The sequence below is a fragment of the Lupinus angustifolius genome, chromosome LG08 (assembly GCF_001865875.1).
Source record: "Lupinus angustifolius cultivar Tanjil chromosome LG08, LupAngTanjil_v1.0, whole genome shotgun sequence".
NCBI classification, from domain to species: domain Eukaryota; kingdom Viridiplantae; phylum Streptophyta; class Magnoliopsida; order Fabales; family Fabaceae; genus Lupinus; species Lupinus angustifolius.
In genome coordinates, this window is record NC_032016.1 from 13,341,823 (window position 1) to 13,369,443 (window position 27,621).

At 30.9% G+C, this 27,621-nt stretch overlaps 2 protein-coding genes, 1 non-coding gene and 1 pseudogene across 3 annotated transcripts; 2 read left to right on the forward strand and 2 right to left on the reverse strand.

Moving 5' to 3' along the window:
* On the reverse strand, positions 54-2,484 carry LOC109353912 (annotated as a pseudogene).
* LOC109353293 (tRNA (guanine(37)-N1)-methyltransferase 2-like) lies at positions 7,926-14,449 on the forward strand. Its single transcript, XM_019595510.1, has 12 exons — positions 7,926-7,961; positions 8,077-8,197; positions 8,273-8,370; positions 9,939-10,043; positions 10,309-10,371; positions 10,602-10,675; positions 11,624-12,149; positions 12,238-12,348; positions 12,563-12,721; positions 13,412-13,518; positions 13,761-13,835; positions 14,215-14,449. Coding segments are annotated over exons 1-12 (1,500 nt in total). The 5' UTR covers positions 7,926-7,960; the 3' UTR covers positions 14,275-14,449.
* Positions 17,029-22,471, reverse strand: LOC109353341 (peptide chain release factor PrfB3, chloroplastic). The gene is made up of 6 exons (XM_019595575.1): positions 22,168-22,471; positions 20,997-21,214; positions 20,064-20,264; positions 18,812-19,024; positions 18,204-18,381; positions 17,029-17,468 (listed from the first exon to the last, which is right to left on the reverse strand). Exons 1-6 carry the CDS (start codon positions 22,367-22,369, stop codon positions 17,185-17,187), a joined length of 1,296 nt encoding a protein of 431 aa, XP_019451120.1. The 5' UTR covers positions 22,370-22,471; the 3' UTR covers positions 17,029-17,184.
* Positions 23,328-23,399, forward strand: TRNAD-GUC. Its single transcript has one exon. It is a non-coding gene; the product is annotated as a tRNA-Asp (tRNA).

Consider the following 27,621-nt stretch of genomic DNA (forward strand, 5'->3'; position numbering starts at 1 on the left):
CAAAAAGCTAGTCCTCAAAAAGGTTGTACATAATTTTTCATATTTGAATTTAGTCATTCAGTCTTGATCTGCTTTGTCACCTTGGAGGATGACAATTGAGTGGATTTATAGAGGGGGCTTTGTAGCAGGTCCAAGTTTAAGTCATTAGACATCCTCTTGGCTGGAGTTACAACTTGAAGGTTGTCTGGATCATGATCAGCAGTAACAGACACAGACTGCCCATGCAAGTGGAAAAAATGTCAATGTATCACACCTATTAGTGGAATTACCTTTGCATCTCAAACATTATAAAAAATAATTGATTGCACTCACGGATTCATATTGAATGATTTCAATGACATCACATTTTCCTTTGACTTCCTCAGACGACGTTGTACCCTGGTTAATAACATGTAAAAAAATCCATTAATGTCAATCCAAAAATATGTACACTAAATTTATTTATAAATAAACTAATGCATTAATTGAATGAATGTACCTCTAATATTCCAAATTGATCAACTATAGTCTTGATCAGAATTGGATTTTCAGATAGTCTTATCACAGAGGATTGATTGTAGGATGGTTGCACTTTTACTCTAAGAGCCATTGTCCTTGCGAGGAGTGTGTCAAGAATGAGTGGGAATGCCTTTGGATCATCTTCCCCTTCCTAAAAATTAAAGAACCATTAATAAAGTATATAGGTATTTGGGCAGTTTTTTAATTTTTCGTGAGATGGATATATATAAATGCATATATGTAAAAATACATACAACGAGCATCTGGTTTCGGAGCTCGGATGCAGGAATTCCAATGATGTCAGCACATTGGCGATCCCAAAAGGTAAATCTTCCGCTGCCATTTTGGTGAATAACCTTAATATCCAGTTTGTACCTAAAAAATAAATTAAACCATAAGGGACTGACATGTTGACAAAATCACAATTTCAATATTAAACCTATATACTGAAACAGTTTTACCTTGGGGTAGACCTCTGATTATAAGTTCCGCACTTGCAGGTGAAAGGACCATCCTTAACCTCAGACTTCTTAGAACATTTCATATATCCATCATAGTACCATCCTTGTTTCCCAATAATAAACATTGCAGTTGTTCCAATAGTAACACAAGTAATTTCCTACACAATTTAAAATTTTGATGAGGATATTACGCATAAGAAAATGGGTAATATAGCATATATTTACCTCAACTGAGTTTAGGGACGCAATTGCAGAGATAGTCTTGACCTCAGCTTTATACAAAAATCGATCATCATCAGATAAGTTAGAATATTGTGACAATTGGCTGTTACCTTGGCTCAATGTGTCACATGACAGACTGATAGTTGAAAAACTACAAAAATAAAAACCTTTAATGAGTAGCAATTTTACTTGGAATCAATGTCAAACATATTTTTTTAAAAGAAATAAAATTATCTTTTATTTTAAAAAACAACGTACATATCCTTGTACTTGTGAATATCTGGAATTTCCTCATCAATCAATACTTTTGACCCACACCATGAATTGCTTAGACTGGGTGGGTACTTACCTAACAATATAAACAACAAAAATTACAAATTTATAATGCAACAATAAGAATAAGTATTGCTTAAAATATAACAATTCCCTTGTCCTTCCTTAACTCTAGCATGAGTTAAGAGAATAATCATTGGTTAACTAAGTGTTTGGTTGTTGTAGTAGTTAAAGAATTTCATGGCATGGGCTTCCCAGAGAGTACATGTGATAATATCGCCACTGATTAAAATGGAAGATGCAAAAATTGTGTCAAATAAATAAAGTAATTACAGACAGAGATTAAGCATAAAACAAAATCACAGTTCACTCACTTAAAATCTTTAAGATTGAAAATAACCTTCTTCAAGTTTGCTTGTGTCTGGGTGAAAATCAGCTTATCAAGAACTCCAATGATCTCTAAGTCAATCATATAAAATAATGTTATAATCATGCAACTAAAAATAATAATTGAATATAACAATATATATGGTAAATAACTTACCTATTAACACATCAATTTGAAAGTTTCCAGCAAGTATATCACCAAATGTTTTAAAATCATACTCATATTGAGGAATATCAGGAAAATCTCTCTCCTTTAAGGTGGTACCAGCAGTGAATTGCATTCGGTAGGCATGATCACAAGCCTTAAATTGGAGATCATTGTGCATCACATTGAAATTGTGCATCACATAGGTGTTTCTTTCCTTCAAATGTTCTCTCCATTCAATAAACTCATCCTTTCTTACAGATACTTGGATCTTGTCTCCCTAAATTCGTAACAAAAATTGGATATTAGTTTCTTAATAAATGAATTTCTAAACATATGATATATTATTACCTTAGCATCCATCAATATCATTTCCAGATGTCCTGCTTTGGGTGGTAATTGCACGTACCAAATTTTTGTAATCCTAACAGCAATCTTCCATAGGTGTTTTGAATCATTCAAATCTTTTATCATATCAAACGGGCGTGATATTGACATTATCATTTATCAGAAAAAAGAACATATTGAAATAACACATCAACATAGGTAAAGAGTAAGTATGAAAAGGTGAAGGCACCTTCAAGTAGGGTATTGTATTAACATTGTAAATGTTAAGGACATTTTCTTTAGAGATGAACTAAGAAGTAAACTACCACTAATTATAAAGACCTTGTTATTTTTGAAGACATGACTCTCTGCATAAGACTCAACTTTATCCATCATATGACTTTCAACACATTTTTCAACACATTTTTATACCATAGGTACAGTGTATATACACTTCACTTCGTAAATATTATCCCAACACCATAGGTAAATAGTTATATTCAGATTAAAGAGACATTTTCTAAAAACATGTCGATCTTAAGAAGCCTGCTACATGAAGCATTAAAGAAATAGTATACTTTAAATACAATTACAGAATTGCACAACAAATGTAAGATGAAAAATTGAAAACAAAGTCACCATGAGAAAATTGAAAACAAAGTCAACTTCATAAATATTACAGCCCATTAAACAACTCTAATTTAATGGTATAAAAGGAATATCATTTTACATTAGTAATGCATTATCATTTTACATTAGTAATGCATTATCTAATTTAATGGTATGAAACGAAGAAATCTGGAAATGGTCTTAAGAAAATAATATTAAGTTACTAAACATGGTCTTAAGGAAAAAATAAATAGATCCATAGTAAAGGCTACGCCTTTAAGTGTTTTTCAGCAAAATCAAACTGAACACATTCAAAAAAATTCATTGCTAGTGAACTGCAAGTAGTAACGGGTACATAGACAAAGGCTATGACTTTAACAAAATTGTAAAGACCTAACTTTTACAAAAAGCATAAAAAATGTAAAGTCGGAATACACACAAAGTGAAAAGGTCGAACATTTAAAATAATAAACCATGATCTTTAAGAAAAAATAATGAGAAATGGTAACAAATAAGAGTTTTCACTTGGACCATTTTTTGTAATACCAAAAACTGAGCAAAGATGTATAGAGTTAGTAACAATACTTGAATCTTATAATATCAAATGACTTTGATTTTCTTTTGACAACTGATAATGGTTCTTCGCCTGTAAATACAAATATAGTAGTTAAATACAGAAGTCAATGTGGTTCTTTAACTGTAACTACTACTTCAAAACATAAAAGGCAAGAGAAAATAAAAAAATGTTTTCAGAAAAGAAAAGAAAAATCTTTTGTTGAACTTAATACTTGTAAACATAAAAGAAAAAATGTTTTTAAGTTTAACTGAATAACATCAACTTATAAAAAAAGAAGAAGAGGGTTTTTGTAATGTAAATGGTAAACAGAGAAGAAAAAAGGGAGATGGTTTAAGTAAGTTTAAATAGGATTATGTGTAAATAGAAAAGAGAAGAAGAAGAAAAGTATAGAAGGAGATGATGAGAGGGTGTTTTGTATTGTTACATGAGGAAGTTAAGAAGCATAGATCATAGTGACCATGATAAACTGTGATTCTATTTGAAAACCTAAACTTTCACAATGTCTTAGAAAGAGAGGTGTTATTATGTTTGTAGCAGAAAATATATTATCATCGAAAGCCAACAGAAAAGTCATTTAATTATATAAATATATCAGCAAAAACTTGTGGTTTTGGAGAAACTTGATAGGAAAGTTTTTAACTTACTTTAGCCTCTAAGTCTGAACAGTACTTTAGACTCTTAATATTTATTTATATAATTTGTATCTGCTGCACATTCATCATTTCATTGGGTTTATCTGTACCAACATCATTTCATTGGGTTTACCAATGTTATGTAGGACAAAGCATATCAATTAACATACAATATTATTAAAACTACTATATGAAATGAAAAATTATCCCAGCAATCATTAAATGCTCTGTTACAAACATTACTTTTCCTGCACCAAAAGTTAATTTCACTACAACAAAACAAAGGTGAAGTAAATACAAATATGCCCCTTTATAATCTAAGTGTCAATAATGTAAGATGTCTATAATTGTAAAAATACCAGCCCAAGCAATTCTTATTAAGATAGTAGATTTGGTTTCTCACAACTGTCATTGGTGTTCATTCACATATGCTAAAGTAGTTCTAGATTTGATCCAAAATATGTATTTTTTTTCAACGGACTAGGGTTTCAATTTTGAACCAGTTTTCATCATCGGATTTCATGGTAATCCATTTTCTCATTTTTTGTTATCGATTTCTTCTATATTGTTTGGAAGTTTCAAATTTTTTTATTTTCATATTATGGTTATTTGATTTCGTCTAATGCAAAGCTTCATTGCTCTTATTTCGTTATTAATTTTGTATAATTTATTTATTTTTAAATCTTAATAACGATTCTACAAATATATAGTGGAAGTTGTGTTCTTCTTTTCATTGTTGATATGTTTTTCTATCTACCAATCAACTTAATAGTTTAGATTTTTAATTTTTCGAGTGTGAAATAACTTCTCCAAGTTAGGATCTTTAGCTGCAATACATTCTTGACTTCTTGAGTTTGATTTTGGATTTGCTATATTTCGATTAAAGTTGATTTGTTTATACTTTTAAATTTGACAATGATTTTCTAGGAAGAATAGTTGAATGATGAAGTGATGGAAACATAAGTAATATTTATTTAATGTAATAATTTTTTGTCTAATTTTTTTATTTCTAAAGCATAATAATGATGCTAGAAATATATGGTTGATGTTGTATTCATCTTTTCAATTATTGACATGTCCTTCTGTTTGACAATCAATTTAAAAGTCCAGATTTTTACTTTTAAGAGTATTAAGGAACTTCTCCAAATTAGGATTGTTCTCTACAATGCATCAAGTAATGGAGAGACAAGTAGTTGAAAAAATAAAAGAAAAAATAACGTGATGTGACAATTATGCCCTTGAAAAGGAAACTACAATTTTGTCACTAAAAAAAGAAAAAAAAACTTATCTCTTCAATAATGGAGATGATACTAGTATTCTAGTTTACTATGTTTTATTTAAAATTAATTTGTTTCTATTTTGAAATTTTATAATGGGTTTTTGGGAGATGTACGTAAATGATGAAGTGATGGACACAAAAGTAATATCTATTTAATGTAATAATTTTTTTGTCTAATTTGTTTATTTCCAAAACTTAATAATAATGCTACAAATATATGATTGAAGTTGTGTTCCTCTTTTCAATTATTGATATGTTCTTATGTTTGACAATCAACTTAAAAATTTAGATTTTTACTTTTTAGTGTGTTAAGGAACTTCTCGAAATTAAGATATTTCACTGCAATGCATCCAGTAATGTAGAGACAAATAATTGAAAAAATAAAATAAAAAAACAACATAGTGTGACATTTATGCTCATTTTATATACAATGAAATCACAATTTTACCATTGAAAAAAAAGAAAAAAAAGAACTTCTCTCTCCAGTAATGGAGAGGGTTCTGGTTCTTCTCTATCAAATCTTTCTTGCAATTGTCCTAATCTCCAAGTATAGGGAGAACCAATGAAATCCATGTCCACTATTTCTGTTGGAACTTGGTTGTAGGTGTGAAATCTAAAAAACTTCCAAGTTCCATATAGAAGAGTTTTGAAAGAAAACAACTCACAAGTCCCACATTGGAGAGACTAGAAATTTGGAAAAAATCCAAAGTTATAAATAGAGGTCTTCTCCCCTCATTATAATTTGCCCCAAGTTGAATGCACTTTCATTCAACTTTTTCTTTCTCCCTCGTATTTTCCGCCGATGCATTTCCGGCAAACATCTCCCCTTTTCTTTCCGTGGCACTAAGAAATGACACAAACAACCATATTGTGAAAATTTCGAGAACTGACACTGGTAGTCAGTATTGTGGGATAAGAATTGACACAAGTAGTCATATTCTGAGCATTTCGAGAACTGACATTAGGAGTCAGTATTAAGGGAAAAGAATTGGCACAGGTAGCCATATTGTGGACATTTCGAGAACTGATACTAGTAGTCAGTATTTTGATAAGAGAATTGACACGGGTAGTCATATTGTAGATAATTTCGAGAATTGGCACTGGTAGCCATATTGTGGTGGGTGTATTAGAGACCGATTCTTAGAGTGCAGTAAGAATTCGATAATAGAGATCTGGGCTATTTTATCCCGGGGATGGTGTGGTTGATAGTCTGCTTGCACATTTTGGGCAGTGCCACGAAACGTCTTAAAGAGAGCGATCTGCTCATGACTCAGTCATTAAGTATTATTTCGTGTCATTTAGAATTGTTGTAAGCTACCGTTAGAACAAATTCACACTCATTGAGAAGAGAAGCGAAATTAGAAAAATATTTTTTCCGTTGCGACTCGAACTGCCCACTATTTCATGATCACATGCAATCACATTAAAATCACCAATAACACACTCATGAGCTATATGAGGATTGAGGACTCCCATAAATTGTTGAAAGAAACTAATGGATCTTATGTTTCCATTGAACATCTCATATATGACTCAACCCCACTTTTAGTCTCAAAATGATTGATAGCCAACTATAAAATTTCCGGAATCATCTCCTAAATTTTCACTTAGATAACTAACTAGTTGACAATGTTTAGTTGTTTCTTCACATTGTTGACATCAACCTTCTCAACTACAACAATTTTCACATTCTCTATCTATTAGGATTCCTTCATCATGCTCGTACTAGTGGGAGACATATTCATACAAGTTTCACTAAAATAGTCATATTTTCACAGCTGAAACATATTTGATGTAGACTTTCATACTCTAGGTTGAGCGTTTGTCCTATCACTTTAATTCTAGGAAGTAATTTTTGATTCATCAAATCTACATTTTTTACTTTCTTTGTGCTTTGATTTGTCAAATCCTCTTCTTCCAAAGAGTTTTACTATGGAGTTTTGGGAACCCTAACAAACATTTGTTTATTAAGTATAATATTTATGCATTATTAATTGAAAATTTATATACATTCAATACATCATATTTTCTTTAAAAAATAAATAATAATTAAACATAAATAATAAATATTATCATGTTTATAAAATTAGTGCCAATAACATTTTTTTCTCTTTTTTATTAACTAGATTAAGAGTATGCATTATAAGATTGATGGGATGACTTAGATACTCATTTTAATTAAATGAATTTATTTTTCCACACTCATTTTAATTAATGAATTTATTTTCGATCATCATTTCTATTTTATTTTTTAGTGTAATATATACACATTGTTAATGTAAATATTTCTATATCATCATTATATTATCCACCATATATCTGGATACATTTTTTGAATAATTAATAATGATTAGATATAAGTGATAATGTATAAAACTCAATATAAATTCTTATTTATTTTTTTTTACATTCTTATTTACCCCTCTCCCAATTTTAAAATTCATTTTTATCTCATTCTAACAGCGACAAGAGTTAGAAAGGATCTCTATCCTTCAACCCCTGTCACCGCCGTTTCCTTCACAACCATAAGCCGCCGTTCAAACCACCGCTAAGTAAAACCCGTGGCTCTATTCTAACGGCGCCATTATATAGAAGCAGCGTAAAACCCTTACTCTGTGGTGGTTGCATTCATTATCTTGCACCACCGCTAATCTCGAAGCTCTACCTGTGTTCTTCTAAGAATCCGGAGGCAATGTTGGACGAAACAAAGTTTGAGCAAAAATTGAATTTGTGGGCACTTCGAATTCCTTGCAAATTATGCAAACTTGCCACTCGAATTCTCAACGGGTACGATGATTTTTATCTTTTATCTCTTAATTTCAGATTCATAATAATAATACTAATAACAATTTAATTATGCAGTTACTTGTTCGATAAGCCCCGAGTAAAACCTGTGGTTGAAGATCCATTGTGCCAGAAAAACCGTTACCTTGTGCTGTCTGACAAAGTTAAGAGTCAGGGTATGAATTATTACTATGTTTATAAAATCGCTACTCTTTCAGATATTCCTTGAATATTTACATTTAAATGACTAAGTGAATTTCATTTCTATCCCTAAAACTTAACTCACAAATCGACCATAAGGGTTTGTTTGTGAGAGTTTGTTTGGGACTTCAGACATGAAATACACTTGTGTGACTCATGCCTTCACTTTTCATTCTTCCTTTAAAAACCAAATATATTGAGGTATGTTTGCCAGGTGGTTATTAAAGGGAAATGAAGGGGAGGAAATGAATTTATTTTTACCTTGTTATTGTTATTGAAATCGAATATATCAATTACAACAACAACCAAGACTTATCTCTAGTAGGTGGAGTCGGCTATATAGATCGAATGACATCATAAATGCTCTATCATAATGTTTATTGACAAAACATAATCAAATATATTAATTGAAGTTGAAAAATATGGAAAGATGTCTGAATATTTTTATACCTTTATTAAACCAAGTATGCAATTACAAATCTGTAAAATGATTTTGCACCTTGTCATCATGCATATATGTCTCTTAGTGGATATATCAATTGGCCCAGATCTTAAGAAATTAGGTTATCAGGCATTGTAGTATCCTAATATGCTAGAGTTTCTTCTGTGGTGGTAACTATGTGGTTTTCTGGTAATACACTTTTATGAATTGAATGATTTACTGTTTGTATTGTCTTGTTTTAGATATTGTTTCTTTTGGTGATCATGCTTACCTGCAAGGTTAATTTTCACATGGAATGATTGAAATCTCATGTTGGTGTTAGTTTTATGCAAACAAGTACATGTGCCAAAACATCTGCTCTGAACACTATTACATTAAATCCATGTCCCATTAGAAGTGTTGTTATTCCATCATTTACATTTCCTTATATTTTTATTTGTCTACCTTTCTATACTTTTAATCAAGAGATATGTAAACTATAGGATTCAAGCAGGATAGATGGAGTGCATCATATGTCATATGTAATAGAAAGGTGTAACTTGAAGGGAAAATTGTACCTCACAGCTATAAGACTAACAATCTTATATGGACTGAATGTTGAGCGGTAAAATGTCAACAATAAAATAAACTCAATGTAGTAGAAATGAGAATGTTGCTTTGGACGAGTTGACGCACCAGACAAAATAGGATTAGAAATGAATGCATTAGGGAGAAAGTTGAGTAGATCCTATTGTAAAAAAGACGGTATAATCACGCTTTAGATGGTTTGGGCATGTGTAGAGGAAACCATTTGAGGCCCCAATAAGGAGAGTAGATCAAATAGATTTTAGCCGAATTTCTAGAGGTATAGGAAGGCCAAGAAAAATCGTAGGCGAAACAATTAAGCGCCATTTAACTTTGGTCCATGTAGCCGACTCCATCTAGTGAGACTAAGACTTGGCTGCTGTTGTACCCATCTTTACTTTAGATTTTTGGTTCAAGTTATCTGATTAGCCCTTAATATCCTCTGGAGACTCTTGTGCTGACTTTCTTGTCCTCTTGTGTACTATTCATATTTTCATGTAATATTCTAATTTCTATCTTAATTTCAATGTGAAGCAGATTTATCTGATATTCCAGAGAAAAAGCTTGATGAGCTAAAGGGTTTGTGCGAGTTTGAAGTTGTACCCTATTCATTGACACTAGGATATTCATATTGGAGTGCAGGTGAGTACACTTTTCATTTGAAGCATACTGCAGAGGTTACCCTTTGACTGTGGGTTTTGATTTGCAAACTATCTATTTCATGCAACTAGTGTTTGAATAATAAAAATCTTTACCTGGCACTAGAGCAACATCCAACGAGAATCATCAGATCTTTTCTCAGGATCACTTGTTGATAGTTGTCTGTTTATATATAAATTTGTAATGATTCATTTGTTTCTCATCCTATGAATGTTTAAAACTGTTGGACAAATTAATTTGTTTGTAGATCACGTGCTGAAGCAGATACTGCCTCCTGGAGTAGACGTGCCTTCCTCTTTTGAAACAATAGTTAAGTAGTTACTTTATTTTGTATGATATCTAACTTGTATTGCTTTACTCATCTGGTTTCTATCATCTTTTCGAAAAAAAATTATCAAAATTTCCAATATGTTATGGTTGCTTTGAGATTAATATAATGAGCATTGTTTACTAGTTTTGCTAGTATTGGTTCCTCCAGGGCCAATAGTAAATTGGTTGTCAGTTGCTAATGGTAAACTAACATTCAAACTACATTTGCAGGTCACATTGCCCATTTGAACCTACATGATGAATTACTTCCTTACAAAGATGTTATTGCGAAAGTTATTTATGATGTATGTATATGGCTATATCCAGCTTTAGTTTTAGGATAAATCTATATCCTCCTATTAAAGAGGAAACTTCAATGCATTTTATATTCCCAAGATAATGGAGAATTTGTCTTTCATATAAAATTTACTTCATTAAGTATTAGAAGGATTGTCAGGTAGATATGTTTGGAGGATCTATCAATGCTTAGTTTTAACTTGTTTTTTAGTTTCTTTGTCTATTTATTGCTACTAGTTGCACACCTGCCACACACTCACACTTAATTGTTGGATACAAATATTAGATTGCTGTCTTCACTGAATCCTGTCCACCTCAATGATTTTGGAATAATCAGTATTACTCTGTTTTCTATCAGGGCATATAAATGTAATGATTGATGCATGAAGAAATTTTCATCTTTTCACCCCAGTTCTGGAATGCTTGTTTTTTTCTTCTTGATTTGTCTTACAATATTAAAAGGGTTGGTCAGTCTCGGCACGATGGTAAGGTTGCTTCTTTGTGACTTGGAGGTCACAGGTTTAAATGTTGGAAAAGCACATCTGCTTGCGGGGGTAAGCCATTAAACATCTACCATCCCCAAACCCCACTTGGTGGGAGCCTTGTGCACTAAACCACCCCCTTTGTCTTAATATATAAAATGTATTACACATACGAAACAAAATGTATGGCAATTTTTTTTGAAATACAATTCCTTTGATGCTACCTGATTTAGTATTGTTTCCTTTTCTTCTGATGTTTGTCTCATGTTTGGTTCAAGAAAGTGGATTAACTCTGCATAGAGTTTATGTCAGTGTCTGACTGTATTGATGTTTGAGTAGCATGTCCATTGTTACATAGAATATCAAATGTCTGTTCAAAGGTTCATTTACAGAATCAATTTTTATACAGTTAAGTTAAGCATACTGTCTTATTCATTTTCCTCTACTAATTGTATGTCTTCACTATTTGTGCAGAAAAATTATCCAAGAATCAAAACTGTTGTCAATAAAGTTGGAACTATTACAAATGAATTTCGTGTGCCCGAATTTGAAGTTTTAGCAGGAGAACATGATATGATTACAGAAGTGAAGCAATATGGTGTCACTTTTAAGCTTGATTTCAGTTTGGTTTACTGGAATTCAAGATTGGAGCATGAACACAGTAGGTTGGTTTCTCAGTTCAAACCTGGGGAGACCATTTGTGACATGTTTGCAGGTATAGGTCCTTTTGCAATACCTGCAGCACAGAAGGGGTGTATAGTTTATGCAAATGACTTGAACCCAGATAGCATTAAATATCTAAAGGTTAATGCCAAAATCAACAAGGTCAATGATCACGTTTTCACATACAACATGGATGCTAGAAAATTCATCTCCCAGATGATGGAAGTGCCAAATCCTGAGATTAAATTAGAATCTAATGTTCCCATCTTGGAGACTTGTGAAACATGCGAGATACAAAATCATGTTGATTTGAATTCAGAAAATGAGAAGCTAACTGGTAATATCTTTGTTGTAGATAGCTGCAAGTTTCTGTGAGTGTGATTTGAAAATATATTACTTAATCTGAATGTTTTGATTGAATGCAGCTGACCTAGGACACAGCATTAACAGTAGTATGGAGAATCTTCAAAGTTCAACGACCAATGCTGCTACATCTGTAATTGCTGTTAAAAGATCTTTTAGTAGTTGTCATGAAGGTATTCTAGGAACTACTTTACCACATAAGGCTGCTATTGGGTGCCACATTTATTTGATCTTCTAGCATGTCAAATATTTATGCCATTTCAGTCAAGTCTAAAGAAATGTGAAATGTTTAGTCTCCTTTCTTCCTGTAAATAAAAATGATTACCACATTGTCTCAATTAATCTGAAAGGCCAAAACTAAAACTTATGATTGTTTTTATTTGACAGAGAATGGAAATGTCCATGACACTGGCATCGTTGAATCTGGTGGGGCAAAAGGAAGGTCGAACAAAAGAAAGAAAGGTTCTCAGATATCTGACACAAAAACTTGGGAACATATTGACCATGTAATAATGAACCTGCCTGCATCTGCTATTCAATTTCTAGGTATGAATGTCATTTGATCATTTTGATGTAACTCTTATCCCTAAAAAATAATTTATTTATTTCTACAATAACTTATCTATTACATGAGATTGAATGTTGGACAATAAACTGTCAACAAGTCCATGTAGCAGAGATAAGAATATTGCGTGGGATGAGTGGACACAGTAGACAATATATGATTAGAAATAAATGCCTTAGATAGCCATGGTTTGAACATGAATGTTGGTTGTTATTGTTGTATTAGGATTTTTTTAACGTGTCCAGTATGTGGTAGTGTATTAAAAAGTTCAGCCAATTTCCCTCCCCACATAGAATCTACATTGCGTTAGCTTTTAATGTGAGTTGTATTTTCTCTAATTTCTGTAATCAGTCTTTGTAATAGTTTTTTTTAATCTTTGTGAAGGATGTAAACTTGGCTATCTGGCTTCAGTATAGTGCTTTTTATGAACCAGTCATCATGATCAAAATTCATTTGTGTTTTACTATGATAGAATATTATAGCGTTGTTCGATTCATGTAGCTGACCCTACATAGTGGAATTAAGATTTGATTGTTGTTGTGTGCTCTAATCCAGTTGAATAACTGCATGTTATTGTACTAGAACATTATTTCATTCTTCAAGTGTTTTTTCATTTTTGTTTAAGATTGTCGAGTTTGGACAGATATTTAACTATAGATATGCCCTGCCAGATGCACTCAGCGGATTAATCCAGAAGAAATACTGGAAAGGACCTCTACCATGGATCCATTGCTACTGCTTCATCAGGGCAACTGAAACTCCAGAGTCTATAATATCCGTGAGTTCACTCTACTAATGCTGTTTAATGTTTTCAATTCTGATGTTCAGGATAGAATATGAATGAATTCCCTTATTTGTCGCATTTAAAATCTTCGGCGGTTATGATTCGTAAACTAGTGGGCATTTGAACACTGATCAAATCACATATGTATCTTCCTTGACCACTAGTAGTTTTGGAAGATTTTCAGGATTTATTTTAGCCATTTTTGTTCAAATAGTTAATTTAACTTCATGTTGCAGAGTGCAGAGTCCCTTTTAAATGCTCATATACAAGAATCAATATTTCATAAGGTTAGGGATGTGGCTCCAAACAAGGTATCAGCAACACAGCAACACTTCTAAATTTTCAAGCAAATACCCACTTTGATCCTTTAAAATTTTTATGTGTACCAATTTTGTCCTTGAAAATTTGAAAAACTCAAAATGGTCCCCAAAAATATCAAATGTGGGTCAACTTGGTCCTTTTTAGCAATTTTTATGACCACTAATAGAGACTGTTTTGACTCACATTCGCAATTTTTAGTACTAGTTTGAACTTTTACTTTTTCGATGACCAAATTGGTACACAGAATTTTTTTGTGGAATAAAGTGGGTATTCACTCTAAATTTTCTTCTCTAGACTTTTTATGATTAAGCTGATTTGTGGGGCATGAAGAACTATATACTTATGGGTCTTGTTTTTATTTACCTGCAGGCAATGTTTTGTTTAAGTTTTAGGTTGCCAGAAGCATGTCTTGTGGAAGTTAATCAATAAAATCTGTGATGAAGCTACTGAATAGTAATTTGCTTAGGCATGGATATATTCTTCTATGCTAACTTTTTTTGGATAGTTCTTAACATATTTCCGTTAATTGTGGAATTTTGATACACATTTTGATCTTAATAACATGTTTTTATGATATTATGGAAGCCTTTAATTATTTATTTTACATGGAGTCCAATCGTCTCCTCTATCAAATACTTTATTAAATAGGAGCTTATAAGTTGTTGGCTTATTGAAATAAGTTTTATTATTAAACACCTACAAATAACTTTATTGACTAATTTGTTGGTATTATTAAACACATGTATATGCTCTATTTCAACATGGTAATAAAGTAAAGCATTCATAAATAATAAAGTAAAACATTTATAAATAATAGTAAATATAAATATATTATTAAAGTGAAACTAAACTATCCCAATATAAATTGCAAAATACCAATAACATAAAATACCAAACCATTTCCTCTTTTAACCTTGATTATTTCCTCCCCAATCACATAATAGAAACTAAATTAAAAATCCTAATTAAACTAAGAAATACATATAAAACAATAAATTAATATTTTATAATTTCACACATCAATTCTAACTCATGTGAACTAATTTGAAGTTCACAAGTTAAAATGTCTATTTATTGATGTCATTCTTGGTCGTTAGATGTTAAGCAAAAATGTAGTTCACTACAAGCTTTTACTCAATTTAATTTTGTTAACCGTAATTAAGCACATAACTTAAAACTATTAAAAGTGATTGGGGTTGAATTTTGATCTTTTACTACATTCCTTACCAAAATGGAATTCAACACATTCTCACTTTTCAACATACTTCTTATCTTATCAAATTGGGATAGTAGGACTCAAACATATACACACAAAGAGATAACTAAAGCCAAATTACTTTGATTTAGGGATCATTACATGTCACCATGATCCATTGCAGTCCTAATCTCTAAGCCTTTCTATTTTGTGTTGTTTTTAAATACTTTTCGGTGTACATTCAAATAGCTTATTCAAATTTCAATTTTCTTTTTGAATGCATTTTTTTTTTTACTTTTCATTGTACATTCAAATAGCCTAACCAAATGTACATTTTTTTCTCATCGGATCGGATTTGAGGTCAAAGTAGATGAAGGTGGTAGTAGCTAAAGAGGAATTATGGTAATAATGGGTTAGTAGTAGCGAGTGATCACATATGTGAAAATCGATAAAGAAGGTTAAAGATGAAAGAGTTTGATACCAAAATTTGCAAAAGGATGGGTCTGATTAATACTCCAATCTCCTCATAATACCATCCATTTTATTAAATCATTTAACTCTTTCATAAATCTCTTTATCTCTCATAACCTTCCATTTCATTAAATGTAATGTACCTTAATAGTAACTCCTAATGTTAGCGTTATTAGTTTCACTTTTTGGTAAGAGTACAAAAGTCATAAATCAAATAACTATAATAAGATAAAAGCATCCATTTCCAAATTGTGCATAATCTCAAATGAACATAAAATCCATCATTTTTCAAATCAACACATGGTTACACTACATTACATATTTTTCCCTCCTTTTTTCTACCATGGAGCAACTTTTGAATGTTAATACAAATGACTAACATCTTTGAGGGGAGTATCTTTAAAAGTGTTCTAAGGCTTGATGAAATTTTGCATAAGGCACATAATTGTTTTATTCCAAACACTTACATTTGATGAAGTTTTGTAACTCCATGTCTTCATTATATGCAGACTGGATGTTCAATTTTGTTGTGTTAAAACCATCTTCTAAGAAAGCACGACCACTTCATAATACTCATCATTTATGTCAGACATATCTGTTTGGACACTCTTAACTATAATCTTTATCAAACTTATATTTTTTGTGGTTGAGTCATGTCGTATAACTCGTACCGATGTTCCGTGCCATGTCCCTACTTCCTTGCCCTCTTGAACTTAGTTTTAGCAACACACTATGTAAGTCAAATTTCAAGTCTTTCTGATCATTATAGAACTACTACAATAATCAGATCTATGTGCAAGATCAAATATGAGTTTGCATCAACACATCAGAAGATTGATCCATAGAAAGGATATTCATTAGAAAGTTGATACTTCAATAGGTGCATATCAGAATGATAGAAAGAACCCTTCTAAAGTCGAAGAATTACAACAGCAGATCTTACATCAGAAGATTGCTTCAGAATGCATCAGAAGACTGCACTCAGAAGATATAAGCAGATTGTTTAAAAGTTGTGCAATGTATAGACAATTCAAAGGGAAGCTCCATGCTCACATCCTTGAATTTTTTCAAGTTGAAGAACATTATCAGAAGGTATCTAAAAACTACGCCGGAGTATCGAAATGAACACTGTTTGCACACAAGCTACCTTCTAAAACAATTGTTCATATTTCAAATAAACTCCTTCATACTCAGGTGTTACTAAAGCTTAAAGTAACTTCTTGTGGTATTACATACACCTAGAAGGTCATTAGCATATCTCATAGTTGCAGCATTAGGCTCACTTTTCTGATTCATTGACTAACTTTCTCAATAACTTTCTATGACCATAAACCCAAGAAAAATAAAAAACAATTAAGCTTTACTTCCACTAGGTGGGGTCAACTACGTGGATCGAAAGAAACCATACTATTCTATCACAAAAACATGTCCATTAACAAAACATTGGGAAAAATATAATGATGCTGACATTCAACTCATCAACAAATCTGTCAATACAGCCATACAGGTCAAGTTGGATGAACCGATACTCAACTTGTTTTTTCATTTCTACTTCACCAATGAATTGAAGTAAATCCCGAAAATCGCAGGATTGAGAAAGACAAAAATTCATGGCCTACATGCTAAATAATTACAATAAAAAACAAGATGGCAAAGGAACATAAATTCAGACCTCACTGCGCGACTCTGGTATTAATATGAGCAGCAATAAGGGGTTCAATATTCCCATCCAAAACAGAATTTAGTTCTGGCACCTCAATGCCTGTCTTTACATCATGTACTAACTTGTATGATGGATGAGAGATATACCTCCTAGTTTCTTCTTGCAACAAATTTACAATGCTATCCTTTCTTATACTACTTATACTTGCAACCCCTTGTTCCTTTGCTATAACTAGAAGTTTGGCATTTAATCTATTCAATGCTTTTGTCTTATTTGCAAAATGGCTTCTCTCACCTGCACAAAGATAACATAAAAACAAATGAAATTCAGAAAAAAAATGCCCATTTTTATGCTTGGCATAGTGTTTTAAATTGCGGTCGCGATTGTAGTTACCGCAATTGCGGTCATTGCAGCGTGAATTATTTTGCAAGTAAAAAATATTTTTGATATCGATGTGATCTGATGTGGTCCAATGTGGTTGTATTGCAGCACGTTGCGGCCACATTATTGTGATTTGATGTCACACCGCAACTATAATATTGCGGCCACATCACGTGATGCGGTCCACAATTTGGAACACTCTTGGCATGCATTTTTTTATACTACCAAGGGTAAAAAACTAATCCCTTACGGGGCTCGTGGCTGCCCCTCCCAACAAGTGTCGCTCATAGGAATCGAAACCTTGACCGTTTGGTCTTGGATTTAGCAGGACCTTACACCACTAGACCAACTTCTTGTTGGTACTTGACATACATTTGAAAATGTAAAAAGAAACAAGCTAGATAGTTATTTCGGGGGGGTTCAGTTTGTTTTCTGTTTTTTTATTTTCAGTTGATAAGTTTTCACTAATAGTTAAAGAAATGTCATATTACATTGTCCTATTTTCAATTTTTGTAAGGGGAGTGAGGAAAAAAGTAAATGATGTATTCACCCTTTGGCACAAGATCTTGAATATAGGATTGGGATGGAAAGAACTAAAGAAACTAGAAAAGGAAAAAAGGGTAAACATGTTAGGAGAAACATGCATACCAGAGGATTGAACACTTATTCCAGTAGGTACATGCTGAATGCAAACTGTAAGCTCAGTTTGTCTCTTCTGTTCTCCAAAAATCAAGGAGGATGATATAATCAAATCCTCGGAATTGATTTCTTGATCACGAGCACTGTCGAGGAACATAGGAATAACATCTACAGTTGCCAAGCAAGCCTGCAAAAATTGATTTTAGCAAACTAAATTATCAAATTTCAATACATTGTTCAAAAACCTAAAAACATTGATGACTTAAGGATATTATATGATGGAATCGGAATTGATAAACAAGATAAACTTGAAAGGAGAAGAATAATGATCTTACTGCTTGAATAAACTGCAACACAATTTATAGGTTAAGAATGACCTAATTAAGGAAATACATAAACCGGTACAAAATCTCCTAATTGATAATCTGAAACCAAATAATAATAGGAGCAAATTTTCTAATAATAAAGTGAATCACCTAATATCACAATAATAAGGAATCGGAAGACTTTTCTTCACAACAATATTTTCCTATAATAATATTCAATATAGAATAATACAATGCTCTAGCAAAGAAAACCAATTTACTATTATGTAGAATGAAAAAATTTCTTTGCACCTTGAGAGAAGAAGATTCATTCTGAGAACCTCTTATCAGATTGTGAACTCCTTTTTCCCCTGAAAGATAGCCATAAGCACACTCAAATTCAAACTCAATAGTTGCCGAAGTAATTCCTTCATTCTTGTACGGACGCCTGTCAACAATCCTTCCTTCATAACCATGTTTTTTGGCCCATTTAAGATACATGTTTAATAGCTTTTCTGCCCAGAGCTGGATTAATGAAAAAGTAGGTCAAAGATAAAGATGACAGCATTTAAATAGTTTGCGAACATTGAGTACTGAATAATAGAGATGACGATCGACAACTCACTGGTTTTTCGTGAGTAAGCACTATAAAAATTGGTATATTCTTAATAATAAACCACAAGTTCAGATTCATTCTTGCTTCAGGGCAGAGCAAAATCCCAAGAAAGAATACTTAAACTTTAATACATACTAAACCTGAAATATCATTATTTTATAGTAAAACACATTCCTCAATTGAAACTGATTGTATTAAGTGGAACATGATAACTGTCAAAATGAGTAAAGAGTTTATTGGCAGGTACTGGTATAGCACTAAGGCACCCGGTTTCCGATGAAAATAGCTTCTTTGTTAGAGGAGAACAAAGATATCTAATCTAAGTTATAAATTTGTGGCAGTGAATCAATACCCTGGAGAATATTAGGGTTATTACTTATTAGGTTATTAGTCTTATGTTACCGGGTTTCGGCTGGTACTAGCGGTGTTAGTACTCTATCTAATTATTACTATAAATAGGGCTACTTGGATAGTGTTTTGTAGCACATCTTCATCCTAACAAAAATACTACTAAATATGCTTGTTAGTTATCTTCTTTGTTTCTTTCTTAACCCTAATCCTATAAATCTTCAACACAATACTGAATTAAAGAGTAATGTCAAATTGGTCATTCACAGATAAAAATGTCACCAACTTGCTCCTCCAAAGAAAAGTGCCACCAAATATGTCTCTAGAAGGACCAATGTGGTGTTATCTTTAAACTTTCAGAGACTTATTTGGTGGCACTTTTCTTTGGATGATCATGTTGGTGGCAGTTGTATCTTTGGAACACCAATTTGATATTTTACTCCTCGATTAAACTAATAAACAATTTTAGAATGCATTGTAATCAAGGTTAAGTTTTCACTGAAAAATAGTAACACAACTTATCATAATATATCAATCAGATTCACAGGTTATAAGTTCAAAGGTAAATCATCATGAAGTTCAAGCATTACATTATCAAACCTTGGAATAGACGCCTCCAGATCCAGCTTTTATAACCAAACAAGCTCCTGCAACATCAAATGGCCCCTTAAGAAGCTTACACATCTCATACTGATCTTGAATCTTGCCTGCATCCAAAGATGCGTCATATGCTTGTTTATAAAGCCCGTAATCAATAGCATTTCTCTCCGCCAACTGCTGGATCAGCTTTGCTTCCTCTACCTGCAGGACATATAACAATGAATCACTTTCTTTCCAAATACGGTGAAAGACAAACGTAATTCAAAACAAACCGAGTGACATTCATTATACTTTAGTGGTTACAGAAAGGTACTTCTTGAGACATGGGCTCAAATACGTTATAACTTTCATCTGGTAGCAAAACTCTGGGTTACCTTCTACAGAACAAGCAATTTTTTATGGCAAGCCTGGTGTTTTAAATTGCGGTTGCAGTCGCAATTGCATTTACCCCGATTTTGGGAAAATGCAGCAATGCATTCACAATGTTGTTACGGAGACTTCAAAAACCTCAATATTGCAGCCGCAATTGTGGTTGTGGAGTGCAACTTAAAACACTGGCCAAGCCTATATTGTTCATCAATGATCACTTTTAGGAAGTGTGGTGTAATGAACCAAAGGCAGCCAGAAGGCTCAACTTCACATTTAAAGTTTATTTATAATTTCAGGGCCATTCGTGAGCTTTATAGGATGCTATCTAACTAGATAAGTTTATTTATAATTATCTTTGACAAAGATAGAAGTATTCTTATGCTTCTTTCTTCAATGCAATTACTACATTTCGTTTTATTTTTAATTAGTGGACCACTACCGGAGTCCAAATAACCATTAGGTTTGGTACCAAAACAATAATCACAACAATCAAATTTCATATAGAAGAGAACATGAATAATTTTTTGCAAAGTTCTGGTTAAACTGATTGGAATAGAACATCACCTTGTATCTTAAGTCCTTAAGAGAATCAACCAGTTTGGCACTATTTGCTAACTTGACAAGAATGTCATTGGACTTAGCTGGATCATCCCACAGATCGAAATCACGCACCATTTCTTCCTGTTTAGTCCTACTTGCTTCTTCCATTTCCAAGGCTGTTGATGCAAACATCTCAGCACGATGAACCGCATCTTCAACTTTCCTTCTTATAGAAAATAAACCTGAGCATATTTACATGACTGTTATTATGATTATTAACAAAATAAATATAAAAATGCAGCAGAGATCTACAGGTTATAAGTGATAAAATATGTTAGACTGCCTAGAATCATTATTTGACACTGATTTCACTCTAGATCATTAGATTTGAAGAAGAGGCTTCAACCAACTTATATTTTGGTCTAGGGGCTTGTTCAGACCATCCAATTCAGAAAGAGGAAGCGAAGAAATACAAAAGTGAATACTTATGTGATTAAAACCACCACAGTTGCATCAAATTTAGATCGGGGGAAAGGGACACAATTAGCAAGATTATTTGGTAACAAGTAATTTCCACCCTTATTTATTTGGTCCTAATCTTTTACCCTTCCTACCCACTTCCCTATTTATTCCCTCCATCAACTGCCAAATAATTCCTGCATCCCATTAACATAGTAACCGCCCTATGATCTCTCTTCTTCCACCTTCTCTTTTATTCAGCTCCCAGCCTATTAATATCTACCTTCTAGTAGCGATACCACGATCATGTATTCCTATTTATTTACTCTTGACTCTTATGTGTCTAGCAATGTATAAAACTGTTTGTGTGCAGCTCAGTGTTTTGTCAATGAACATGATTTATAACAACAACAACAACTGAGTCTTAATAGATAGAGTATTATGACGTCGATCGATTTATGTAATCAATCCCCCATAGAGGGACTAAGGTAGTAAGGCTTGGTTATTGTTGTTTGGTTCGTTATGAGTGACAATTAATTGAACCAAGTTTAACATCCAAAACTGTTTCCACGACTTAAACCCGTAACTTCATGGACACGGACACAGTTACAGTCACATCAACCATAGTTTCCACTAATTATAATAAACACAACATAACCGCAATATAAAAGTAAACCAGGTTTGAACATGCACTTACACAGAAACACATAAAAAAAAACATAATTTGGAAACATACCCACTTGTTTATAGACCTCCTTATTGTTGGGCAATGATTGAGAAGCTCTAATTCTTGATGATAATGAATATAAAAGCATATTACAAAGTGGTTTATTTCTGAGTAAAGAATGGTGAGATTTTGAGTAGAAAGAAGAAGAAGAAGAAATGTGATGAACTGTTCTAACACAAACATGGTCAGAGAGAATAGTTGCCATAACCATTAACAGAACAAGTCAATAAGCGCCGTTTCGAAACTCTGAAAAATGTTAGTGTTTGAAGGGGAAAATGGGAATATTGAAATATGCTTTCATTCTTGTTTTTGGTTCCCTCCTTTGTTGCCTTATCTTCAAAAAAAATGAATGTGGTGTTAAAAATAACACATAAAGTGGAGTACAATATTGCCACGACGATTCCAACTTTCCACCTTTTCTTAATATTTATTTATACACTCAAAATCTAATTTTTTTTTATATATTTATTCATTATTTATTTAAATTATTTTTAATAATTAAAAATAAATAATCTAGAATGAATTTACAATATTTAAAACTCATATATATTGTTAGTTCATAGTTTGATACTCTAAAAATGATGAATAAAAACATACTCAAGCGTTATTTTTATGTTAATAAAAAGATAGTGTAAGAGTTTTTTATATGGTCTTTATATTATTTATTATTTATTTTCAATCTTTATTGATTTTTAAAAAAATAATACAAATAAAATATGAATGATATACTAATTTTATATAAATCTTTATGCTTGTATATAAATATTTTCTTATTTTATTTGCCAAAAGCAAAAATTTGTTACCTAGGGCAGATTTTTGTTAACATGTATATTGATAGTAATTTTTTTTGCAGTACAACTATATTCAACTAAAGTATTTATGACATTATTAAATATTTTAATTTTAATATCCTTAAAAAACAATAAAAATACGGATGAAGAGACATATTTTAATTTGGTTACTACACGTTAAGGCTGTAGTGTACATATATGGTATAATTTTTTTGTTTGTTTTTACTATGACAATGTAGCAAATTTTTTATGGAAAATATTCTAAAGTTTATGTTTAAACGTGCAAAAAGCTTTTAAGTATAATAAAACAAAATAAAAACATGTCCAAGCAATAACCAAAAGGAATATCTATATAGATCACGAATTTATTTTAACAATGTCGTTGTAGTATAGTGGTAAGTATTCCCGCCTGTCACGCGGGTGACCCGGGTTCGATCCCCGGCAACGGCGTTTTTTTGTAACAAAACGTTCAATGTTATTAATATAAATAATAACACACTAGATTATATGATACATATTTATAGTATGTTTTAGATGAGAATGAATGTTGGACTCTCATCATTATAAATGAGAAAATGAGAATGTTGAACTTTTATGGTAATCTTATATCATTAGTGTGAAATAATTCCAATACTTATATCATTTTAACCTCATATATCTTTTATGTGTCTCATTTTAATTCAAGTGATATATGTTAGAGTTAGCCTCACATATCTGTGGATGTTCCCGACTCGAACATGATTATCTTCAGTACGGGTACGACTGGGAAACCAAAAAAACTTAATAACACTATAGCAAAAATCCAAGTATCAAATTAAATGAACTTACAAATGTTCATGCTAACAATGTATGTTTTGTTGATATTGTGCCTGCATTTTATGTGGCTCATTAGGCCCAATACTTGGTGTTGCTACATCTATCTTTTGTAAAGCCCCAATAATGTTTTTGATACTATTAAATATTCACTCACTTTATTGGTAAGGAACTAATTCTTTACGGATACGTGATTGCCTCTCCAAACAAGTATTATTTTCAGGAATTGAGCATTTAATTTTTATTTTATTTTTTGGGATCTAACAGTGCATTACTCCAATAGACCAACACCTTATTAATAATGACCCAATAATTTGGCATACTTAGAAATTGAAATATAAAAAAATCTCAAATTAAACAATGAAAATATAAACTAGGAGGAAAAGGTGAAGATACATTTATTTTCAATTGACAAGAGAAGTTTCATATGTATAAGACAAGATGTACTTATCTCTTCATGGCTGACAAGTAGAGCTGACAATGAACCGAACCAACTCGGTATTCGTTTGAAACTTGATTCGTTATTTAGCTTCATAAACTTGGTTCATGAACCAAATGAGCTAAACTTGAGCTAGAAATTGAGCTTGTTAAATAAACGAGCCGAACTTGAGTTGGATATAGTTCGACTCATTTGATTCCTGAGCTGGCTCGATATATATATATATATATATATATATATATATATATATATATATATATATATATATATATATATATATATATATATATATATATATATATATATATTATTATATATAAACAAGATTATATTTATACATATATAACTTTTTTGAAGTATTTTTTCAAAATTTAATTAATTATTTGAGTTGTCCGAATGAACTATTCAAACTGAACTGAACAGTTCACAAAATTTAACCGAGCCGAACTCGAGCTAAAATAATAACTCGTATCGAACTCAAGTCGAGTTTCGAGCCGAACCAATCATTATCGAGCTGAGCTCTGGTTCGACTCGGTTCGGCTCGTTTCCAACTCTACTGACAATTACCACCAACTTTATTTTTCTACTTTCTTATAACAATATTATACTAAATTCCTGAACAGATTCAGCACCATACAAGTAGTGAACATTCCAAGCACGATTGATGTTAACTACACCTTAAAGTTTATCCTCCATGACCCTAATAAAGAAGTAATTATCATCATATTTCTAGAGTAAATTAGATTGAAGCCCCTTAAATTTTAATGAAATTATGCAAATCATCCATCTCTTTTTTAAACTTACACAAACCACCATAATTATTATATACACATATTATATTGACTACTCATATAGAAGAGATAAATGTAATTTCTTAAATAAAAAAATGGTAATGAATGTAATTAACTCATACAAAATATGGAATATTGTGAATAAAAGTTCAAATAGAAAAGATTCAAAATCTATTCAATATTTTTGGTTCATTACAAACTGTAATAATAATTTTAAGAAAGTGTTTAAATCACTCTTATGCTATATTTTAATTAACCAAAATAATGAATAGACATTGAATCTTATAGTATATAAATTTGTCTTCACAATATATCCTATTTTTTTTAACTTAATTATATTTGTCACAATTTTTTGTTTAAAAAATTACACTTATCTCTCATACAGGAGTCGTCGGTGTAATGTATACATATATTTAGGGATGATTATGTAGGTTTAAAAAGAAGATTGATTTTATAATTTAACTAAAACTCAGAAATATAAACATTAGAAAAAATCTATTATCTTGTAGAATAAATTTGTATATTTTTGTTGACTAAGTTTCATGTGAGGAGAATTATTAAATCAAGAGAAGCTCATTCTCTAACAAATTAATGAATGTGTTAGAATAGATATATTACTCATATAAAAAAAAAGGTCTCTTATGACATTTGTCAATCTCTCAAACAAATTTTTTCCTCCAAAACATTTTCATATTAATTATATGTATCTTGCAACAGTGCATCTTTCTTTTTTATACATTGTATATTTTAATACTAATAATTGATGATCCCATTTGTTTTTCATTATATGAAGAAATTACACTTCATATTAAAGTTTCAAATCTGAATTACTTCTCTTTCTGCATTATCCTTTTATATCTCCATTTTCTTTTTTCCCCACTTTCTTTTCATATTTTCCTCTTCTTATCTTTAATATCTACAATTCAATGTTTCATTCATCGAATTTACTTTGTCATCATCAAAAAACATGTAAAGTCATTTCTGTTAAACCTAATATGATGATTTTTGTATCCTGCTACTCAATCTTCATCATGCTACTCAATTTTCATCATTGTAGATATGTTCTTATTTTGTAATAAACTTGTTATCTAAAGTGCATTTTTATTGATTTTTTTTGTTTATTTTTTCATTCATTTGTTTATTTCTAGATATGTTCTTATTTTTTAGATATGTTCTTATTTTCTAGATCTTTTAATTAATTTTTTATTTATTTTGTATATATATATTCTTAATTTTTTTATTTTGTTGTTTATTATTTAATTGATTTGTTTATTTCGTAGATGTGTTATGATTGATTTCATTATTTTATAGATTTATTCTTCCAATAATCATTTTCTTTAATGTCTGATTTACGAGGGTTTCATCCTTAACAACGACTAAACCCTCAAAAACTATGGTATGTAATCGATCTCCATGTATATATATATCCACACATTCACTTATAAGTTACAATATTGTATTTATTTGTTTATTGTTATTAATCTATTTATCTTCTCATCTTATCTCACTTTTATCTTCTTATCTCTTCATTTTCATTTTAACTCTCCCTTGAAAAATCTCTGCAAATTAGTTTTTGTCTCCGTGTCTATCTCTTATTAAAATCTTCAATTTTATTCTCCTTTGCACAACAAATGAATTTGATTTTCTATTTAAATATTTATATGTCTACTATCTATATATGAATTGAAAGAGCTGATGAATAGACTAAATTATATATCCTATACTAGCAGTGTACCCATGCACTTGCACGAGTCGTTTCTTTGTTTATGCATAATGCAAATATAATATACATATACTTTATAATATCAATAAATCATGTATTGAAACATTATATTTCCTATTCATATAGATGCAATATTAACATTGATTTTTGAGTGTATATATAGAATATTAACAATTATAAATGTGTTTGTATAAGCATTTATTTGTTGAAAGTGTGATTATAAAAAATATTTGATTCTTAAATAACTCAATAAATAAAATTCAAATTGTATTGGATAATATCTCACCTCTATATTCTCTATATAAAATTATAAATATAAGGAGTTATTTTTGCATCATATTTTTTGTGATTACGTTTATAAGTATCATATAAAGTCATAAGGATTTTTTAACATATCTCTTAAATGCTTATGTTTTATTTTAGATTAATGTTCATTGTGTATAAATATTTGAATATATTTTTAGCATTCAAATATTGTATAATTAAATGTTATTTATTTGATTATGTTTTAGCTAATAATCATTGTATGAAAATAACTCACAAATTAAAAACACACTAAGTTAGGATATGACAGATATTTTTTCTGATAAATTTAATCAAAATAATAAAAAGAGTCTAATAATTGATTTGTTATATTAATAATTAAAATACATATATTTTTCATGAACATATATACCATTGTTATCTTTTAATTAAATAATATAATGATAGTAGTATTCACATAGTTAAAACGCACATATTACTCATACATTCACATTATTAAGAATATACATCTTACTTGTGTATTTGCATGTTTAAGCACATAAGAAAAATAAATTGATAATTTTTAATTTGAATTTTCTACAATTAGTATTAAATTATTATCAACATATAAAATATATCAAAAGTAGGAAGGAAAAAATGTGA

Excerpts from the sequence above, each read along its gene's own strand:
- LOC109353293 (XM_019595510.1), top strand. Across the intron at positions 8,371-9,938 it reads TGACAAAGTTAAGAGTCAGG|ATTTATCTGATATTCCAGAG; the intron begins GTATGAATTATT and ends AATGTGAAGCAG. Across the intron at positions 10,676-11,623 it reads TTGCGAAAGTTATTTATGAT|AAAAATTATCCAAGAATCAA; the intron begins GTATGTATATGG and ends CTATTTGTGCAG.
- LOC109353341 (XM_019595575.1), bottom strand. The coding sequence starts at position 22,369 with ATGGTTATGGCAACTATTCTCTCTGACCATGTTTGTGTTAGAACAGTT. Across the intron at positions 21,215-22,167 it reads GGAGGTCTATAAACAAGTGG|GTTTATTTTCTATAAGAAGG; the intron begins GTATGTTTCCAA and ends AAATATGCTCAG. Across the intron at positions 17,469-18,203 it reads AATAAGTGTTCAATCCTCTG|GTGAGAGAAGCCATTTTGCA; the intron begins GTATGCATGTTT and ends ATCTTTGTGCAG.